At 53.1% G+C, this 23245-nt stretch overlaps 1 protein-coding gene across 1 annotated transcript; it reads left to right on the forward strand.

Moving 5' to 3' along the window:
• Positions 1 to 203: 203 nt before the first annotated feature.
• On the forward strand, positions 204 to 22853 carry LOC144943513 (cytochrome P450 27C1-like). The gene is given in 11 exon segments (XM_078871030.1): positions 204 to 280; positions 6061 to 6376; positions 12469 to 12659; positions 13233 to 13426; positions 13728 to 13937; positions 16446 to 16612; positions 17593 to 17643; positions 17645 to 17763; positions 18751 to 18829; positions 19614 to 19922; positions 20941 to 22853. Coding segments are annotated over 10 exon segments (1752 nt in total). The 5' UTR covers positions 204 to 280; positions 6061 to 6064; the 3' UTR covers positions 21061 to 22853.
• Positions 22854 to 23245: the final 392 nt, after the last annotated feature.

The raw sequence follows: 23245 nt of genomic DNA on the forward strand, positions 1-23245 counted from the left end.
TCCAGAGGGCAACGCTAATCGCATTCGCACAAGGCGGGAATCATGAACCGCGGCTTTGCGTGTTAGCTACCGCTCATAAGCCGCTTATTTTTTCATAGCTTTGGCACATTTCTTGAACTCCCTCTCATAGAAAATGCCTTCATTGTGCGAGCCAAGGGAAGTGTTTTCGTGAATGACGCACGGACAAAAGCCCATAAAAACGCCGCAGACGGGGCCTCCACCAACACTCGACCATCCCGGATCCTCAGCTCGACCAGGACCAGGTCCCCTTCTCTACCAGGTACTTGGCTCTGCCGGGTCCTCTCATCTCGCAGCCCTTCGTCTCTCCCAACTCCACGCCTCGATTGCTCTGACCCGGCTGCACATATCAAGAGTTCAACCCATCCGGGTGCTCGGGTATACAGCCTCGATCCCAGCCTGTGTCTCCCCCTGTCCCATCCTGCCTCCCCGGGTCTCACCCTGTCTCTCTCTCTCTCTCTGTCCCACCCTGTCTCTCTCTGTCCCACCCTGTCTATCTGTCTCCCTCTGCATCTCGTAGCTACACGACCCAGACTCCGTGTGCCCTTGGTTTATAGAGTTATCTCTAACCCAGGGCTATCTCTACCCAACGAGGCACGACTACTAAATGTCGCATTGCCTCGAATGCCAACCACAATAGTCGCCAACAGGTAGGGGCGGCCCGAGACGAGCTTGCCAGCCTTCGGGAAAATATTGCCCCAAATTTTGCGTTTTATGTTTTTAAGTGTTACTCTTTTAAACAGAGGGATAATTTGTCGGTTTACCCGTCCGTCCAACCAATACATCCTCAGACATTTTGAGACGTGAATAATGTTTAACACGTGGTAGGCTTTCGCGACCAATATCATCCATAATAGATTTTTTTTTGGGGTTAGATCGCGTAAATATATATACGTGTCGTTAGCACCCTCCACCACCCGACACAGCCAAGAGTTCAACCCATTGGCTGTGTCGGGTGGTGTCGGGTTTTAACGACACATATTTATACGATCTAACCCCCCAAAAACTCTATTACAAATGAATTGTGATTCACATTCCCTCTACGCGCACGAGATTTGAAATAATGACATCTTGGGTTATTCTATCTGTATTCTTTTATTTGTATTTTCCTCGAATTTGCACCCCCCCCTACTTAACTTAGCGCCCGAGAAGAACTCCGTAGTTCGCCTCTATGCCCCTGCTAGCAGCCCAGTGTTCAGGACAAACTTGCCAAGCCTGCCGATTTAAAGAGTGGGCGATCCTTTCAGCTCTTTCCAAAGCTACTTAATACAGCAGTCACAGGGGAAGCCTCTCGCTGTTTAACGCGTAATAAGCTTTACACGCCACCAATGTTATCCATAGCCAGAGGCATTTTGGGTTCGATCCCGTAAATGTCGTTAAACACGCTACCACCCGACACAGCCAATAAGTAAGGTTTGTCACGTAAACAAAACATGGCAATTAGATACTATCTTGATTTGAAGCTTTCGTGACTGCAGGGATCCATACTCTTTGGTTCTTTCGGTAAAGTCACGGAGGTATAAAATAAAATAAATCACGACGTTTCGGGCGCAACACAAGCATCCGTCATCAGGTGCATTCCCTCCACTTTACCAATTAGATACTAGTTCAGCACACCGGTGTGTTGCAGAGTAAACGCACGCCGTTTACAATTCGCGTAAGACGATAGGTCGGTTTGACATGCGTGCGCTGGTACTAATTAACTCTGCCACGCATCTTCAACCCGAATTGTACCGGGCGTGACCCCGTACACATCCCGTGAATCGGCATCTGCTGCGGCGTTCGGGTGCCAGCGGGAATTGTGATGTGTGACGAGATCTGGCCACGCCGTACCGCCGCTACCGAGTGGGTAGCTCCATTCCAGCGGGGAGAACGCACAGCTCCGAGAACGGGCCCCGTGATCAGCGAGGTACACGGCCGAGTTTGGTGGATGGTGGGAAAGGTGGCCACGTTGAACATATTCCTCTCACGGACCCGAGCTCTCGCCCCCCGCCTTGCCCGTGTGACTGGCGGTGTCTAAGCGTGTGACTGGCGGTGAATGTTGTATATATACTGTAGGCATTTTTCCAAAAAATTATATTAAAAATAATTCTGCCAATATTTTTTTTTATAATCGATCAAAAAAACACCCTCAAACCCGCTACCTTCCACAAGCACCAAGGATCTGGAGGTCGTAAAAAGTCCATTAAATAATAAACTCCGGGGCAAAGGAAGGTTAATGACGATCTGCAAAATCTCCAGATTGTCAAAGGACCACATGCCATGACCTCCCCGGACGTTTTAAACAGTTCACAAACATATCTCCAGAACCATAAAACACAGACATATAGCCTGGACAATCGTACATTATAACCAGCGTTTTTTTTAATTCCTCCCTTCTCTCCGGTAAAAAGTCTAAACTTAGCGACAAGAAAAGATCGACATTATAGACTACCAGATTAAGAGCCAGACTGCAGTCTACATTAGTGGCTTTATTATCAATGTCCTTATTTGACTCTTATTCATCGCACATATATATATATTTATTTTATTGTATCGTTCTATCTACGTGACTTTACCAAGACAACTAAGGAATATGAATTCTGGCAGTCAATGAAGCTTAAATGGAACCTTAATTACATCTCCGACCGCAGGATATTAAAATATAACTCGAGAATAAAAAGCACGGATCCCTGGATACAGACAGGGGGCAAAAGTTAATAAAACCCTTCAATACCGGAGGGAACATCTAATGACATTACGAATCTTGGTTAAACATAAACCAGATAATAACCACGAGATATTAGACCGGGGGTAACTCATAAGAGATACAAGAAATAGGTCAAACACACAAGCCTAGATACTATGTATTCCATGAAATCAGAGCCTCCACCGGCCACCTTTGTCTTCCAACAATTTGACACAAACACATGGTAGCCATAAAATACGTATGAAGGGTGTCTGGCCTTGAGAAAACAAACACTATGAAGAGGTGGGGGGGGGGAATGCAAACAAAAACATAGCCAGTCAAAGGTCAAAAAGGGGGGGGGGGGCAGCCAGACCGCTGCGGCCACGGGAGAAGAACGAGACAGAGGGCATCTGTTTTTTTTTTTTCGCAAGAGACGCGCAAAGAGGGGAGAGAATTTCACATTTAAGCACGGACACCGATCATGCAATTCAGTCTTGTAAAGGGGCAGGCTCCGGGTCATGGCCTCGAGATCAACCATGGGTGTCGTGTCTCGCAGAAAGAAGGGACGATCTGTTGTTAAGAGCTGAGTTCGGCACGAACCGACAGAGTATCGCTGAAAGTTTTATTCTACATTTATCCTGATGTTTTGAGCCGCTTGCAGAATCGAGGATTGCGAAAAGTTGCATTGTGCGAAGCTATCAGAGTTGTGTAAGAGGTGTGCTCATACAATGTACAAGTTTTGAGAGTGAGTGACCCAGCCAGCGACGAGCAGCTCACAGCAAGAGCCCTCTTGGAAGAAGGGCGGAGAGCACGGAAGTTGAGCAACGACACAAGGCGAAGCCCCGATGGAAGGATGGAAGAGGCAACACTGAACGCCAGTGAAAAACTGGCAGCTGCCCGCCAAAGGAGAGAACGGAGCAGTGGAAAGAGCCCGAGCCAGCGCAGCCCTGAAGTGAGGGCGGGAGAGGCACCAGCGGATGTCCGTGTGAAGCACGATCAAGAAGAGAGCATGGATAAAATGAGAGAGAAAGAGTGACGAGCGACGACAAGTAATCAACCTGGAGAAAGGGCGGAAAGCGCCAAGCATCGACCAAGCGAGCATCGCAGAGGACCAGCAGCAGCAGCAGCGGATGAGCGACGAGAGCCATCGTGCATCGCCAGAGAGAACGGCGCAGTGGAAAGAGCCTGAGCCAACGCAGCCCTGATGTAAGGGCGGGTGCCCGTGTGAAGCTGGCAGCTGCACGGTCAAGGAGAGAGCCCGGAGCAGGGGAAAGAGCCTGACCAGCCGCCCGTGAGCGCCGGCGAGAGCGCCGTGGGTTCGACCCACACACACACCGACAAGCACCAGCTGGGAACCACGACAAGAGTGAGGAACGGCGACCAGCGACAAGCTGCGAGCGCTCTCTGACGACGGAATCATCGCGCACCGACGACGGCGAGCATCGCGCCAACTCAACCAGCAGTGGAGAGAGCTGCAACGCCAAGAGGAAGAGTGTTGGCGCAGGCAAGAGCGCCGTGTGTTTAATATACACACACACACACGTACACACACGTACACACACACACACAGGTACACACACAGGTACACACACACACGTACACACAGGTACACACAAAGATGACAAACACACACAGGTACACACGTACACACACAGGTACACACACGTACACACACAGACACACACACAGGTACACACACACGTACACACACAGGTACACACACACAGGTACACACACGTACACACAGGTACACACACAGGTACACACACACACAGACACACACACACACACGTATACACAGGTACACACACAACAACAACCGCCATTCGCCACTAAGTGGCGGTGACGTCACCACGACGCTTGTCCGGAGGGTCAATAACCATTGGCCTCTCCCCTCATGGCATCTGTGACCACCACAGTGGCGAAATTACCAAGAGACTACGATATAAACATACACAAACACACACAGGTACACACACACACGTACATACAGGTACACACACACGTACACACACGTACACACAGGTACACACACACACGTACACACAGGTACACACACACGTACACACAGGTACACACACACGCACACACAGGTACACACACACGTACACACAGGTACACACACACGTACACACAGGTGCACACACACACACACGTACACACAGGTACACACACACACGCACACAGAGGTACACACACACACACGTACACACAGGTACACACACACACGTACACACAGGTACACACACACACGTACACACGCCGTCCCAGCGGCCCTGCTGGGAACCCGAGGTGTTTTCAGCACAAGGAAGGCGTACCGCGTAAGCCGCCAAGTCAACAAGTGGCAAAGAAGACACACGCACACAACACGCATATCGGGACTAATAAGATTGTTCCAAAAAGTTGTCTTTGTGTTTCAAGAAGGGTTGCCATCCCAAGGTGGTGCGTTAAATATCAACTGATCGTGAAAAGCATTGCTGCCCGTCGAGTTACATGAATACGATTGTTAGAAGTATTTTAGGTATTCGTTTTCGTTAATTGCATAATCTTGCCAATAAATTAATTGATAACTACTTTTGCCTTCGGGACATGTTTATTTATTGCCGTTCGTATGAGTATCGTCACATTAATTTTTAAGAACTTTTTTCTATCGCCGTGGATGCTCGCTTTACGCGGAGGAATAGTAGATTGTTCTATTACCCAGTTTAACAAACGTAATCATCGAGGGTTAAATGTACGGATCAATGAGGAGAACATCTCCAGAAGTACTGTGTTGACAATTACAAGCATAAGAGTTCGCATATTAGAGTGTTATGGGTTTTTTTAGAGATTAAAGTTGCTTAACACATAAATGTCTGAGTGGTGCCTTCCTGAGTTCATGCATAATAATCTTAATTATGAGAACTGTATCCTGCGGTGAGATTTGAATTTGGAGACCTGACATAAACACACTAAGACATAATCAGTAAATGTTAAAGCGAGAATAATTGTATTATCCTGATTGATAATACAACCCTAGACAACGAAGCCGAGCTTAATTTACAATAATTACATCATACTTGTATAACTTCATACAAATTCATTGTATCATCCCGATTGATAATACGACCCGAGGCAACGAAGCTGAGCCTAATTATCATAATTGCATACAATAGCATAATTACATACACTCGCAGAACTTAACACAATCACACAGCCCTAATCAGCATAATTTACGCGCATAATTACATAAATTAACATAATTTCGTATAATTACGCATTGACCAATTTTCATTTAATTGCATTATTTCTATACATTTTTCAAGACCCAGCATATGCAACATGTCCCAGTGACTGGTGGTGTCCCCGTGTCTCCCGTGGGGCTGGGCTCGCAGCACCATGCGCTCCGCCAAGGCGCTGCACGGAGTGCTGAGCAAGTCCAGGGGGACCGCGGGACTCGAGTCCCACTCCGACTCCACGAGTCGCCTCGGCCACCCTCGGCCGCTCCACTCCACTCGGCTCGCGCTGCCTCAGGACGAGATGGGGAGACGACGAGGAGGGGGGGGAACCACCGCGGGGGACCATCCGGAGGGAGACGGAGTCACCGCCCGGAAGCCGAGGGGCGTGCGGGATCTCCCCGGGCCCGGCTTCGCCTCGAACCTGGTGGAGTTCTTCTGGAAAGATGGCTTCAGCCGCATCCACGACATACAGGTGAGTGATGTGACCCGAGTTCGATTCCTGTGCACGGTCGACGTTCTCAGGAACGAATTAACTGAGCCGCTGCTGGGCCCTCCTCGAGGTAGACTCAGCCTTAAAAGAGTATCGTCTGCTGCTGCGCGCTGTGTGCGGACATCAGTAGTGGGGAGACAAAGGCGGCTAGGCGTTGTGTGATTGAGACACCGCAATGTTGAACGTGTTGCGGTGGAAATTGCGGTGCGACCTCTGTGTGTGTATCCTGCTTGCCCCTTCCCTGACGCGGCGACGTTACGCCCCTTGTACACGGGCACAGGGCTCCCTCGCTCCGTGTGTGTGTAGTCGGAGTAGTAGATGCGTTTTAAAAACAAAAAAGAGATCGACCGCATAGCCGCACGTAGAGTTAATGAATCTTCATTTGTTCTGCAAGTATGGAAACTCACAACACCAACGATGCAATAACAGACATGCGAAATACAATAACAAAGTTATGGGAAACTGATATTGCAATAAATGTGATATCTTGGCGACACTAACACAGATGTATTAAACACATTGGGTGCTGCTGCTGCTGCAGTGGCGTACAAGCACAGTTTGTGGCCTTAAGTAACATATATTAATAACAGATATTAAACAGATGAAACGTTTTAGCCATTGCACACCACAGGAAGGGGAGTGAAGAGAGATAGTGAGGACACGGCTGGATATGAGCTGCGGGCAGCGTGAAGGAGCGCCAGGTAGGCAGGGGAGGAGGAGGAGGGGGAGCAGGAATGACCGGGTCAAGATGTCTGGGATGAGAGGGAGGCGGTGGTGATGATGATGATGAGAGGATGGTGATGATGAGATGGTGGTGATGATGATAGTGTTGTTGTATATGTTGTATTATGAAATTTTGATAAAAATAATAAAAATGAATAATTTCAAAAAAATGCGCAAATCGCATAAATTATGTTAATGTGTGTAATTATATGCATAAATTATGATAATCACGGAGATAATCGTAGTAATTTATGCGGATGCTGGCGATTATGTTAATGTGTGTAGTTATGATAATTAAGCTTAGTTTCGTTTATCCAGAGTTTTATCAATCAGGATAACACGATTATCATTGATTAAACATTTACTGATTATCTTAGTGTGTGTTATGTTATATTAGGTCTCCAGTTTCATATCTCATCGCAGGTAACAGCTCTTATGAATAACACAGTTTTGCATGGACTTGGAAAGAAGCACTCGAACAGTTGGTGTTAAGCAATTTTAATTCTAAACAAACACATGACACTCTAGTATGCAAAGGCGAAAGGCAAGATTATGCAATTAACGAAAATGAATGACTAAAACATTTCTTATTCATGTAACTCGACGGCAGCAACTGCTTTGCACGATCAGTTGATATTGAACGCACCACCTTGAAATGGCAACCCTTTTTGAAACGCAAAGATAACTTTTTGAAAGTCTTATTCGTGTGCGTGTTGTGTGTGCGTTGTCCCTTGTAAAAGTAACTAAATTTTCCTTAGAGCCGGGAGTTGTGTCGTTAGCTTGTGGGGTGTGGGAGGGAATATACAAACAGCGGCCAGGTTCTCTCTGGGTTGGGCGTGGCCGCAGCGAGCCCCTGCTGCTCCCTCGCTCGGACGTGTCTCTGCTTGTGCGCTCTCTCTCTCTCCACTGCTGGACGACGAGTTGGCACGACGCTCGGTGACGCCCGGGTCGTGCTGCTGCTGTCGCTCTCTCCTTGATCGCTGCCAACTTCACACGGACACTCGCCCTTGCTTCAGGCTGTGTTGGCTTGTGGCTCTGGACGACGCGGCTGTGCGCGCTCACCGGCTTGGAGCGCTCTGGCGATGAACGATGGCTCTTGTTGCTCATCCGCTGCTGCTCGTCCTTTTCGATGCTCGCTTGGTCGACGCTTGGCGATTTCCGCCTTTTTTACAGGTTAATTGCTTGTCGTCACTCGTCACTCTCTCTTCTCCGTGCTTTCCTTTGTTCGTGCAGCTGCCAGCTTCACTCGCACTTAACTTCGTTCTGCGAGAAGCGACACCTGCTTTCGGCATCGGTGTTTGCTCCCTCACGACGCTCCGCCAGCCGGAGCACGGCTGAAACCCAGCCTCGACCCAGGTTGAACTCAGACTTCTGCGACTCGAACGACCCCTCCTCGTTCCATCACTTCTCGAGGCACGACGCGCCCCAGCTCCCTTGCGAGTCCCGTCGCAACGCTGCGTCGCAAGCCGAGTCGCGAGACTGAGCACGACTCGAACCAGACTGCTCATTCGTGATGTGCGCTTGTGCTTAAACTCAAAACGTGACTCCCCTCTCTGCGCATCTCTTGCGAGAGAAAACAACCAGAAAAAAACAGATCTCCTCGGAATGTCAGCACAGACCCCCCCCCCCTGTGACCTTTTGGCTCCCTCCTTGCTTGCCCTGCGTGGTTCATCCCAAGGCCAGACCCCGCTGGAAGACAAAGGTGGTCGAGGAGATTTATGCAATACCTTATGTGGTCCTGTATGTTACATTTATTCTTGATATTTCTTATGAGTTCCTTCGGTCTTAGTATCGTGGTTATCATTCGTCTATGTTTAATGAATATTCGTAATGATCCTCGTTACATCATTATTTTGAGGGCTTCGCCGAGTTTAGTTCTCCAGGGATTGGTGTTTTATTCTGAGTTATATTTTAATGTCCTGAGGTTAAGTGTAACAAAGTTTCCACTTAAGCTTTCTGGAATTCGTATTCTTTAGTTTTTAGGAAGGTCATGTAGATAGAAAACATATAATTCTAAGTAATATATATACGGTGAATACGAGTAATACAAGGGAATTACTAATAAAAAGCCCCTATTGTTTGCTGGTTAATTCTTTTTGTTAAGTTTCTACTTTTCGGTACGGAAAACGTTAAGGAAAATGCGAGTTGCAAAAGTTGTTTTTCTCTGCTCTGCACCCCATCCGTGCACCTCCAGATGTCTTGGGAGGTTAGTCCATCGATCTTTTGTCCATCTGGATGTCTCTGACCTCTCTGTGACCGAATTCTTATCGTTTTAATGGCCCTCCATGTTGCATAGATTCCTGGTGTGCTTGTGAGGTGTAGTGGTTTGTTTTCATTATTTAATTAAATAAATAAAAATATATATAAAAACATGTTTTTTCTTAATTATTCTTAAAATTAATAACGGAAAACAGGGCATAGATACAACAGTGTGGTGGTGATGAGAGGGTGGTGGTGATGATGAGGGTGGTGGTGATGATGAAGAAGGTGATGATGGATGAGAGGGTGGTGATTACAGGGTGGTGATGATGAGAGGGTAGTGGTGATGATGAGAGGGTGGTGATGATGAGATGGTGGTGGTGATGATGAGGGTGGTGGTGGTGGTGGTGATGATGAGAGGGTGGTGATGATGAGAGGGTGGTGGTGATGGAGAGGGTGGTGGTGATGATGAGAGGGTGGTGATGATAAAGAGGGTGGTGATGATGAGAGGGTGGTGGTTATGAAGAGGGTGGTGGTGATGAAGAGGGTGGTGATGATGAGAGGGTGGTGGTGATTACAGGGCGGTGATGATGAGAGGGTGGTGGTTATGAAGAGGGTGGTGGTGATGACAGGGTGGTGATGATGAGAGGGTGGTGGTGATGGGAGGGTGGTTATGAAGAGGGTGGTGGTGATGAAGAGGGTTTTGGGATTGAAGAGGGTGGTGATGATAACAGGGTGGTGATGATGAGAGGGTGGTGGTGATGGAAGGGTGGTTATGAAGAGGGTGGTGGTGATGAAGAGGGTGGTGATGATGAGAGGGTGGTGGTGATGACAGGGTGGTGATGATGAGAGGGTGGTGATGATAAGGTGGTGATGATGAGAGGGTGGTGGTGATGGGAGGGTGGTGATGAAGAGGGTGGTGGTGATGAAGAGGGTGGTGATGATAACAGGGTGGTGATGATGAGAGGGTGGTGGTGATGATGAGGGTGGTGGTGATGATGAAGAAGGTGATGATTGATGAGAGGGTGGTGATTACAGGGTGGTGATGATGAGAGGGTAGTGGTGATGATGAGAGGGTGGTGATGATGATGAGAGGGTGGTGATGATGAGAGGGTGGTGGTGATGATGAGGGTGGTGGTGGTGATGATGAGAGGGTGGTGATGATGAGAGGGTGGTGGTGATGATGAGGGTGGTGGTGATGATGAGAGGGTGGTGATGATAAAGAGGGTGGTGATGATGAGAGGGTGGTGGTTATGAAGAGGGTGGTGGTGATGAAGAGGGTGGTGATGATGAGAGGGTGGTGGTGATTACAGGGTGGTGATGATGAGAGGGTGGTGGTTATGAAGAGGGTGGTGGTGATGACAGGGTGGTGATGATGAGAGGGTGGTGGTGATGGGAGGGTGGTTATGAAGAGGGTGGTGGTGATGAAGAGGGTGGTGGTGATGAAGAGGGTGGTGGTGATGACAGGGTGGTGATGATGAGATGGTGGTGATGATAGGGTGGTGATGATGAGAGGGTGGTGGTGATGGGAGGGTGGTGATGAAGAGGGTGGTGGTGATGAAGAGGGTGGTGATGATAACAGGGTGGTGATGATGAGAGGGTGGTGGTGATGGGAGGGTGGTTATGAAGAGGGTGGTGGTGATGAAGAGAGTGGTGATGATGAGAGGGTGGTGGTGATGACAGGGTGGTGATGATGAGAGGGTGGTGGTGATGGGAGGGTGGTTATAAAGAGGGTGGTGGTGATGAAGAGGGTGGTGGTGATGAAGAGGGTGGTGATGAAGAGGGTGGTGATGATGAGAGAGTGGTGGTGATGAAGAGGGTGGTGGTGATGAAGAAGGTGGTGATGATAGGGTGGTGATGATGAGAGGGTGGTGATGATGAGAGAGTGGTGATGATGAGAGGGTGGTGGTGATGACAGGGTGGTGATGATGAGAGGGTGGTGGTGATGATGAAGAGGGTGGTGATGATAGGGTGGTGATGATGAGAGGGTGGTGGTGATGAGAGGGTGGTGATGAAGAGAGTGGTGGTGATGATGAGAGGGTGGTGATGATGAGAGGGTGGTGATGGTGATGACAGGATGGTGATGATGAGAGGGTGGTGGTGATGATGATGAGGGTGGTGATGATGATGAGGGTGGTGGTGATGATGAGAGGGTGGTGGTGATGATGAGAGAGTGGTGATGATGATGAGAGGGTGACGATGGTGAGAGGGTGGTGGTGATGACAGGGTGGTGATGATGAGAGGGTGGTGGTGATGATGAAGAGGGTGGTGATGATAGGGTGGTGATGATGAGAGGGTGGTGGTGATGAGAGGGTGGTGATGAAGAGAGTGGTGGTGATGATGAGAGGGTGGTGATGATGAGAGGGTGGTGGTGATGATGATGAGGGTGGTGATGATGATGAGGGTGGTGGTGATGATGAGAGGGTGGTGGTGATGATGATGAGGGTGGTGGTGATGATGAGAGGGTGATGGTGATGATGATGAGGGTGGTGATGATGATGAGAGGGTGACGATGGTGAGAGGGTGGTGGTGATGATGAGAGAGAGGAGAGAGAAGGAGCGAGCAGCAGAAGGGAGCTGCACCGAGCGGAGTCTGTTCTCACAGGGGGTGGGGGGAGATGAGAGGGGAGGGGTTCTGAGTGGGGGTCGCCACACAGAAGTCACGTGATTTACAGGAGGCTGGAGCTGATTAAGATATATAGGTGTAGGCAGGCTACAATGTCCAGTCAGTGAAAATGTTGTGAAGAACATTTCAAAGTAAACAGCATGTATTGATGGGACGTGCACTCCAGCACTGTTACCCTGACGACCTGAGTTTGATTTCTGGCCCGGGCTAAAATCAGCTCTTCAGGTCACCAATGACTGCACTCGAGAAAACCCATCACGTTCAATTCAGTTCTGCACTTGGCGTCGATACATTTAAACTCGGAGAATACATTTTTTGAATTGTTACGCAAAGAATATCACTGTTAATACAGACTGAGGCCACATCATATGCTGCGTGGCTGCAGTTGTTCGCGCGCGTGCGACTGCACTCGTCACTGTGTGACCCTCTGCGTGTTTCCTCTCACATTTGCCTCGTGCCTCCCACGTCTCACGTGTCTCCCCGTGCGTCTCCCCCGTGTCTCCCCGCGCTGTTTGGACGGCCCCCAGCTGCAGCAGGCTCGTCGCTTTGGCGCCATGTGGGGCACGAGCTTCGGGCCGCAGTTCGTGGTGTCGCTGGCGTCCCCGGGGCTGGTGGCCCACGTGCTGCGCTCAGAGGGCCCCGCGCCGCAGAGGGCCAACATGGCCTCGTGGAACGAGTATCGCGCCCTGCGGGGACGCGCCAACGGCCTCATCTCGGCGTGAGTCGCTCCCCCCGCGCCCGCGGAATGCCCGCGGCGGCGGCGGACCGGAGAACCCCAAGAGCCGCGAGACCTAGCGACGAAATCGACGAGTTGGCGACGGCCGAATGCTCGTTGACGGCATCCGAGCGCTTTCGGATGCGCTTCTGTGGCCGTCTGGAACGCTCTGCTCCCTTCCGATGTTAGGAAGCCACTGGAGCTATGCGCTTGTAAATCTAAATTGAAAACGAATTTCAAAAACTCGCTGTTCGCCGATTGGCGTCCTCTGGTCTAACGCCGTTTGAGACTAGGCCCAAAAGAAAGCTGTCTCTGGTTGTGGACAAATCAGTTTCAAAGACAATGCAAATACTATCAGAGCATTTTTTTGGTTTGCATGTTCACCACAAGTGTCTGTGGTGAATGCAGACACGATTCTTTGTTTGGTGTTTTAACATCCCAACACCTGTTGTATTGCCAGGGAGGGCAGAACTGACTCTGATATCGTTTCTTTAGCTTTTTTGGTGTTTAGTTTGTTGCCCTTCCCCCGCACCGCCGATTTGTCGAAAGTTCAAAACACGTGCGCACGTTGCGCAGGGAGGGCGAGGAGTGGCTCCGCATGCGGGCGGTGCTACGCCAGCCCCTGATGCGAGCCCGCTCCGTGTGGAGGCACTCGGAGCAGATCAACGCCATCGTGGAGGACGTCGTGTCGCGCGTGCGATGCGACCGGGACGAGCGCGACGGCACCGTCCGGAACGTCAACGGGCTCCTCTTCAAGTTCGCCATGGAAGGTGCCGCACACTCGCCACGGGCACCGCCTGCGTGGGCGCCGCTGCTGCCGACACCGCCAACACCCACGACTGACGACGCTGCACGAACATTGACGCCACCACCGCCAACAACAACAACACGAATTGGCTGATGGACTAAAACCACAAGTGTTGTTATTCCTACGTGGAGTGTCGTGCTCACGTTGGGCCGGCGGCGACGACGATGACAGTGGTGGCGGTGTGTGTGTGCACGTGTGTGTGCGTGTGCGCGTCTGTGTGTGTGTGTGTGTGCACGTGTGTGTGCACGTGTGTGTGTGTGCAGGCATGGCGAGCGTGCTATTCGAGAGGCGGCTGGGCTGCCTGGCCCCCGAGGTGCCCGCCGACACGCGCGACTACATCGCCGCGCTGCAGCTCATGTTCAGCATGTTCAAGACCACCATGTACGCCGGCGCCATCCCTCGCTGGCTCCGGCCCGTGCTGCCGGGGCCCTGGGAAGACTTCTGCCGCTCATGGGACGGGCTGTTCCGCTTCAGTGAGTCGCCCAGGGGGGGATTGGGGGGCCGTGGGGGCCGTGGATGGCGCAGGTGTAACAGGTTCCGGAGACACTTGTAGAGGTAACTTCTTTATTACAATACAACACTCCAACAGTCCAACAGTCCAACAGTCCAACAGTCCAACAGTCCTGATACTCTGTTACAGCCTAGGTACACAGCCTAGCTACACAGCCTAGCTACACAGCCTAGATACTCTACTCTGGCTACGCTCCGGAACTCGCCCTCACAAGGTCGTAGAGTCGGGAGTTCCAGAGTCCCAGCGCTGGCTCTCACAGCATCCCCGGGTCTTCAGATGGCTGGTCGTGGGTCTTGGGTCTTGAGTTACAACTGGGCCCCGATCGTCCAGGGAGCTCTCCTTTTATGCCTGGTACAACGAGGGGTGGGGCCGTGTGCGCCCCCAGATATCCCACAGAGCACACACAGCCCCCCCCTTTGGCGGCGCCAAGGGGATTAAGCGTCTGGACCCCCTGGGAACTCAACGCCTGGCGCCCAGAGGCTTAGCGTCTGGACCCACCTGGGAACCCAGAGCCCCCAGCAGCCCCTCCCTTCTTATGTCACTACATTGGGACTGGGAGGGCGGCGGCGTTGTGGCCACTGTAGGGGGAGTTGAGAGGGTGGATACCCCCCCCCCCCCCCCCCGAAGTGGTGGTAGGTTTCACACAAAGCTTAGGCACCCCCAAGTCTCCTGTCTTGTCTGCATGGGTCGTCTCTCGCTTCACCAAGTCTCTATCTCGTGTCTAAGTCTCATCTGTCATCTCACCAGGATTTGATTAATTGAACGGGCGGGGGGCAGCCCACCAAAGATAATTTCTGGTTTGGGCCCCCCAATCAGCCAACACCACCACCGAAGAGGCTTCAGAGACCGTTGTCGAAGTTGGAAAGCGCGGAGAGATGAGAGAGGCACAGGTCGAGGGATCCGGAGATGGAGTGGGCTCCTCCGGCCCTCATAATATCTGCCATGTTGTGTCCATAATATTGAATTGTGCTTACAACCTCAACACCTTAGGATGTCCCCAAACAAGTCTTCCATCACACTGAGATGCTTTCTCATTTGTCCACACACATCTTGAGATGGTTTCTCATCATCCCATTAATATGGCTTCATACCTTGAGATGCCTTTGCATGTCAATAAACGTATTGAGATGGTCCTTAAAAAGTCCATCAGTAAACTTCAGATGAATCCCAACGCCCCCACTCGTGACCCCCCCCCTCACGTGCCCAACGCCCCCGCTCGTGACCCCCCCCCCCCCCCCTCACGTGCCCAACGCCCCCACTCGTGACCCCCCCCCTCACGTGCCCAACGCCCCCGCTCGTGACCCCCCCCCCCCCCCCTCACGTGCCCAACGCCCCCACTCGTGACCCCCCCCCTCACGTGCCCAACGCCCCCGCTCGTGACCCCCCCCCCCCCCCTCACGTGCCCAACGCCCCCACTCGTGACCCCCCCCCTCACGTGCCCAACGCCCCCGCTCGTGACCCCCCCCCCCCCCCTCACGGGCCCAACGCCCCCACTCGTGACCCCCCCCCTCACGTGCCCAACGCCCCCGCTCGTGACCCCCCCCCCCCCCCCTCACGTGCCCAACGCCCCCACTCGTGACCCCCCCCCTCACGTGCCCAACGCCCCCGCTCGTGACCCCCCCCCCCCCCCCTCACGGGCCCAACGCCCCCACTCGTGACCCCCCCCCTCACGTGCCCAACGCCCCCGCTCGTGACCCCCCCCCCCCCCCCTCACGTGCCCAACGCCCCCACTCGTGACCCCCCCCCCTCACGTGCCCAACGCCCCCACTCGTGACCCCCCCCCCCTCACGGGCCCAATGCCCCCACTCGTGACCCCCCCCCCCTCACGGGCCCAATGCCCCCACTCGTGACCCCCCCCCCCCCCTCACGTGCCCAACGCCCCCACTCGTGACCCCCCCCCCTCACGTGCCCAACGCCCCCGCTCGTGACCCCCCCCCCCCCCCTCACGTGCCCAACGCCCCCACTCGTGACCCCCCCCCTCACGTGCCCAACGCCCCCGCTCGTGACCCCCCCCCCCCCCCTCACGTGCCCAACGCCCCCACTCGTGACCCCCCCCCTCACGTGCCCAACGCCCCCGCTCGTGACCCCCCCCCCCCCCTCACGTGCCCAACGCCCCCACTCGTGACCCCCCCCCTCACGTGCCCAACGCCCCCGCTCGTGACCCCCCCCCCCCCCCTCACGTGCCCAACGCCCCCACTCGTGACCCCCCCCCTCACGTGCCCAACGCCCCCGCTCGTGCTGCCCCCCCCCCCGCTCCCTCACGGGCCCAACGCCCCCACTCGTGACCCCCCCCGCTCCCTCACGGGCCCAACGCCCCCACTCGTGCTGCCCCCCCCCCCTCACGTGCCCAACGCCCCCACTCGTGACCCCCCCCCCTCACGGGCCCAACGCCCCCACTCGTGCTGCCCCCCCCCCCCTCACGTGCCCAACGCCCCACTCGTGCTGCCCCCCCCCCCCCCCCCCCCATCAGGCGAGATGCACGTGGACGCGCGAGCGCGGGAGCTCGAGGAGGAGCAGTCGACGGGCGGCGCTGTGCGTGAAGCGGGGTTCCTGACCGAGCAGCTTACGTCTGGGGCGCTCTCGCGACAGGAGCTCTACGCCAACGTGACCGAGATGCTCCTGGCGGGCGTGGACACGGTACGGAGCCCACGGCCGCGTGCCACGCCGCGCCGCCTCCGGCCATGCGCCACCAAACCCCGGCGCCGAACGAGTGTCCACGACAGTGAGCGACACGAATATTCGTCGACCGTGGGGTTTTTAAATTCAGTCGACGACGCCCGCGACGGGTGTGAGCCGCGTAGCGCGACGAGACGAAAGTGACCATCCTGATGGAGGACGCAGGCCGAGATGACTTTGGTCGCGTCGCTCGGGACTGGGGTGCGCTCACGAACACCAAGCATGGTCAACGGCTACACGGGTAAACAATACGATTGACCGAGTTCACCTATTGGCTGACCAGATAATATTACTCTTTGGTTCTTTCGGTAAAGTCACGTAGAAAAAAAAAATAATAGAATGCGACGTTTCGATTGCAACACCTGGTTGATTACGTTCTTCAAAAGATTGCCAAATTTGAATTTAAGTGTCAGTTGTGTGGTAATCCTCCCCGTAGAGGTGGTTCAAACTTGATTTGAAGCTTTCGTGAATGCAGGAATTACTCTTTGGTTCTTTCGGTAGTAAAGTTCTTTCAGATAATATTGTTGGGGGCGGGGGGGGGAGGGGATTGGGTGCAACAATCACACCAACATCGAATCATTGTATGAACCCAAATTCATCTTCTTGGTTCTTTCGGTAAAGTCACGTAGAATTGAAATAATAAAATAATAAAAATATAACATAATAAAATCATTCTCACGACGGTTCGGCCACAACGCAAGTAGCCGTCCTCAGGTGGAGAACAGGTCTGTCGAGGAGACAGAGTCTGAATGACAAGCCCCCGGCTTGGAGCGACTATTTAAGCTGAGATGGAGAGACTCAATTAGCTGAGCCTTCTTATCCCTTCAGTCACGAAAGCTTTAAATCGAAATTGAACCCAAATTGTGTTGCATTGCGAGTGCCAACATTCCTCGTCCCACGTGCCTCCCGTGCCTCACGGTGCCCGTGTCTCCACGCCACAGACCTCCTTCACGCTGTCGTGGTGCCTCGATCTGCTGGCGCGCCACCCCGCTCACCCAGGAGGCCGTGCTGCGCGAGGTTCGCGAGCGGGGGCCGTCGGGGGGGCGGGCCCTGTCCGCCGAGCACGTGGCGGAGATGCCCCTGCTGCGAGGGGTCCTCAAGGAGACGCTCAGGTACGGGGTGAGGGGGGGGGGGGAGGCCCTGGGGCCTTCAGCCATGAGGCCCCTTTCCGGACGAGCAGTCCGAGCCGCCTCGAGCTCGCCATGTGGAGCTGTTACTCAACTTGTGGTCTTCGGCCAGCTGAGTCACGACGCCCCACGGCAGTGCCATAATCAGATCATGACGCATCAACGTGTTCCTGCAATCCGGTGTTGGTCTTCTTCTTGCCCGTGCTCTCGTCTCCACGTTCCGGGTTCACCACCCGCCTCGCCCTGTGGCCCTCGCCACGTTAATGGTCTCCTCCTGGTGACCAGGACCATCCCGGTCGTCTCGTGACCTCCTCGCTGGTGACCCTGACCTGGGACGTGGGGCCGATTCATTGACTATAAATTGTCATCGGCTACTTTGTTTGCGGCCAATCCCTCCGAGGAGGCAGCTGTCCTCTCCAGGCCACGCTCGACCTGACGAGTCTACCGATGTCGCCAAGCTCCACCCATCACCTCCAGCGGGAAGAGGCGAGGGAGTTTTTTTCCCCCAAAAACTGTTTTGGTATCATCGATGAGTCCAGTAATCGGATCGAGAATCAGTAAAGTAATCCAGTCATTTTCAGACATCCGAGTCCAGGAATTGACTCATCCTGATAAAGGAAATAAAAGCGTTTCTTACACGACCCATCAGCCGTAGAGCTTTCGGGGAGTATACAATTATCAGCGGCATGGTTTGCAAGACAAGCAAAACTCTGGAATCTTGTTTTGCGGCAGTGAAACAACACTGCCGATATAACGCATTCCCAGAAGGCCGTGCGGCTGATGGGTTCTATAAGCAACTCTGTTGTTGTTGATGTGGAGTCACAGATTTGTGAGGGAGACACATTGGCTGCTTAATCATTTCATTTATATTTTCCACGACGATCACGATCACTTTTGAGTTGCACATTATCCTGACGGTCAGCATGGCGATGACGATGGTTGTGATGGTGGCATTGGTGTTGTGTCGCACAGGTTGTACCCGGTGTTGCCAGGCAACGGCAGAGTGACTCAGATGGACATGGTACTGGGAGGTCACCACATCCCCAAAGGGGTGAGGATCTCACACCACCACCACTGCCTCTTCCGTGATGCCTCGTGGGTGGGTCCGTGTGTTTAAAGTGGCCGGGCGTGGTGCTGGCCACACCACCCACTCGTGGTCCGTGACATCCTTCATGGGTACTCACAAACTGCACTCGTCTATCAAAAGGCTTTACGAGTTGGGGGAATGACATTGATGTTCGTATGGAGAGTTGCGGTACAGTAGTTAGCGCACGGCGCTACGAACCCGGCAACCCAAGTTCAATTCCCAGCCACCACTAGAACCAGTGGTGATGTCTGAACCTGGCCTGGATCCTCCCCAAGGTCAAATTAGCTTTGAATGAGGACCTGGTCCGGTGTGCAAACATTAGCACCGGGGAGACAAAGGTGGCTAAGGATCTTGCTGCCCACACCACGACCCTTTATCATCGCTCTGCAGTCCACTGGCAGCATTGACGAAACATTGTACGAAAAATTCCCTAGCCTGGATATTGCCTTTTCTACTATTCAATCAGTCCAATGTCGGGATTTCCCCCAACCACAAACACTGAAGGGTGCGTGCAGAAAAAAGGCAGCCGGGCATGGTGCTGGCTACCGCCCCCCCCCCCTCGTACCGGCCTTCATAAGTGCTCGCGAAAAGCATTTGCCCCAGTGGCCTGTGTAGGGGGGGGGGGAGAACACGGCCTTGTGTGTGGCCAAGGGAGCGACACCGGCCACAAGCACCGCCGGTGTTCATGCGCTGCCCTCCGATGCCCGAATGTCCCTCTGTGCCAACACGTCTACTGTTGCACCCGCAGACCCAACTGGCCATGTGCCACTACAGCACCTCGCACGACCTGGCCACGTTCCCGCAGCCCGAGAGCTTCTGCCCCGAGCGCTGGCTCCGCGACGGCGCCTCCAGGGGTGGGCCAGCGGTGCCCCACGGTGACGGCAGCGGTGACGGGGAAGAGGAGGGGGAGGAGGAGGAGGGAGCGCACCGGTGCCCCGAGTCGGCTCACGGGTCGCGGGACTCGCAGGGGTTCGCGTCGATCCCGTTTGGGTACGGGGTCCGCAGCTGCGTCGGGCGGCGCGTGGCCGAGTTGGAGATTCACCTGGCGCTGGCTCGGGTGGGCACGAGCGCACACACGCACACACCCCACGTACGGACATGCATTGAGAATTGCAATACAATTCGGATTCGTATGGCATTTCAAAGGAACACCGCAAGTGTAGGGTTTGATTTTTAGGATTTTCTTTTTGGCGACAACTTTTTTTTCCCAGTTGCGCTATCGGTGTCGCGAGACGAACTATCCATTCTGAAGTCTAGCAGAGCACCGTGACCCTTCGTGGTAGAGAACGGCCCACGGGAACATCACAGAGCTACCTGGGAACACCATTCAAGTGGCCTGGTCACAACAGCAGAGGGCAGCACGTTCACACTCGCTCTGTGCAAGAGGGCACGGTTCATCAAATTACGATCGAATGGATGTTTTTGAATACCAGAGTTGGAACGTGGACAAATTAAGGGCAGACCCAAATTTAGTGTGATCGGTTTTATTGTGCAGTCATTGGTGATCAAGCCTCGACAATCAACTCACTGCACTCGAGAAATCTGATCTTGACCGCGGCCAGAATGCAACCTTCTACTGGTGGGAACCTCCTGGTTACACCAACCCACAGTGGATTATTGTGTCCGTCCGTCGTGTAGGGAGGGGCTGGGTGGGGAGGGAGGGGCTGGGCGGGGAGGGTGGGGCTGGGTGGGGAGGGGCTGGTCACCCCGTGGTGCCCTTATAAAACTCAACGTTTAACCTACTCACGCCGGCTTGTGCCCGCCCTCACAGTCGGGCATATTTGCGGAATACACCACGCCGCCGTTAACCCTGGCCATTGACTGAGCAACCCAACGTTCCTACCAGCTCCCTCCGCAGGAATGTGTTACACCCACGGTAATAGCCACAGCGGCCTGCCAGATTCGAACTGCAAACCCCTGCAACAAGCGGCGAACACGCTTACCGCAAAGCCACGATCATAATCCCACTCGCGCCCGCGCGAGACTCGTACACACGCACGTCCGTGCCTGGCCGTTGCCCTGAGCCTGCGCCTCGACGCGATGTCGCCCCTTCTCCTCCCCCGCCTTCCTCACAGCTGCTGCTCGAGTTCCGCGTGGAGGCCCTGCCCGGAGCCCCGCGTGTCCCGGCCAAGACGCACGGCCTCCTGGGGCCCGGGGGCTGCCTTGACCTGCGCTTTGTGGACCGTCACTCATGACTCACCTGTACTCACCACGTGACTCACGCTCACCTGTACTCATCACCTGTCCAACGCTCACCTCTGCCTCTCACCTCTACTGACCACCCAGATATTTCACCCGACCCATAGCAAACTCGCACACGCACAACACTGCGGGCCACCGCACAGCCGTGTGGAGCAGGAGACAAAGCAACGGTGTAATTAAGTTGTTGTGTAGATCAGTAAGTAGGTTCATAGTTGGGTTTTTTTCGGGTTCGATCGTGTAGGTATGACGTCAATTAGAGCTATGCTCCACCACTAAACAGATATGTGACGTCGTGGACAAATGTGCCAACTTATTTAGTTTTGGCAGCAAAAAAAAACCCGGTTACGTTGAAAATCGGGCAAAATGTTGACAATTTTGCACCGCGTCTCGCTGGAGATTAACACCAGGCCGTCATTCGGCGTGAGCAAGGACCTCGAGTGGATGGGCCAGCGGATCCCGAGTCCTTGAGCAGGTGGTGGTGTCATTGATCAGGTGGTGATGTCATTGATCAGGTGGTGGTGTCATTGATCAGGTGGTGGTGTCATTGATCAGGTGGTGGTGGTGTCATTGATCAGGTGGTGGTAGTGTCATTGATCAGGTGGTGGTGGTATCATTGATCAGGTGGTGGTGGTGTCATTGATCAGGTGGTGGTGGTGTCATTGATCAGGTGGTGGTGGTGTCATTGATCAGGTGGTGGTGTCATTGATCAGGTGGTGGTGTCATTGATCAGGTGGTGGTGGTATCATTGATCAGGTGGTGGTGGTGTCATTGATCAGGTGGTGGTGGTGTCATTGATCAGGTGGTGGTGGTGTCATTGATCAGGTGGTGGTGGTGTCATTGATCAGGTGGTGGTGGTGTCATTGATCAGGTGGTGGTGTCATTGATCAGGTGGTGGTGGTGTCATTGATCAGGTGGTGGTGTCATTGGGCAGGTGGTGGTGTCATTGATCAGGTGGTGGTGGTGTCATTGATCAGGTGGTGGTGTCATTGATCAGGTGGTGATGGTGTCATTGATCAGGTGGTGGTGTCATTGGGCAGGTGGTGGTGTCATTGATCAGGTGGTGGTGGTGTCATTGATCAGGTGGTGGTGGAGTCATTGGGCAGGTGGTGGTGTCATTGATCAGGTGGTGGTGTCATTGATCAGGTGGTGATGTCATTGATCAGGTGGTGGTGTAATTGTGCAGGTGGTGGTGTCATTGATCAGGTGGTGGTGCCATTGATCAGGTGGTGGTGGTGTCATTGATCAGGTGGTGGTGTCATTGATCAGGTGGTGGTGTTATTGATCAGGTGGTGGTGTTATTGATCAGGTGGTGGAGTCATTGATTAGGTGGTTCAACGCACATACAAGTTCAACACATTCCTCCAAGGGGAGGAACTTGGAGTGGAAGTTAATGCTTAAGTGCATAGAGGCCGTACACAGTACAACTGTAAAAAAGCATGTTTTAAACAAAATAAACAACACATGAATGATGTCAGACTCCTCCTGTAATGTGTTCTCGGTAAACCAGGGCCTGGTTGAGGTTCTTGTAGGTCCGAGGGCGCTTCTGTTTCGTAGGCCTTCAGTGATAACTTTACAAAGTTGTTGCCAACATGTTGCTGCTACCGCTGCTAATCACTCGCTAAAGCTGATTTAAAAAAAGAAACTGTCTCGTATCAACCATCGGACATCAACGCCGCCTTGTCCTTCCCTTGCACGACTCTCGATTGAGAATGAGATCGTGCGAAAGACACAATTTGAAGACGTTATTGATAATTTTGCAATAAATAAAAAACATCTCAAAAAGCTCATCTCCGATGTTCATTTCTCTCACCTTATGAAACAAAAAAGATTGACATTGACATTACTCTGCCTCTGTGTATATAATACTGGCTATCCTTGCTATATAAATATACATTATTCAAGAATATATCTTGGTGATATATTCTTGAATAATATATTCTTTAGTTGCCGTATGCCCGAGGCACTGCGCCTATTTGATAATACGGCCCTGCAGTAAACAGTCACCCACACAGACAAAGCTCCCCCGTAAAGCCTTAAGAGACTGTTGGGGCAAGTGCTGTGGAGCGAGCCCTGTGTTACAGCTGGCACAGCGCACGTGGAGGTGGTTGAGGCCGCCACCACAGCCAGCCCACCTTTGTCTCCCCACTGGTGACGTTGACACACCACACCAGGTACTCA

This window comes from Lampetra fluviatilis, chromosome 31, assembly GCF_964198595.1.
Source record: "Lampetra fluviatilis chromosome 31, kcLamFluv1.1, whole genome shotgun sequence".
NCBI classification, from domain to species: Eukaryota; Metazoa; Chordata; class Hyperoartia; order Petromyzontiformes; family Petromyzontidae; genus Lampetra; species Lampetra fluviatilis.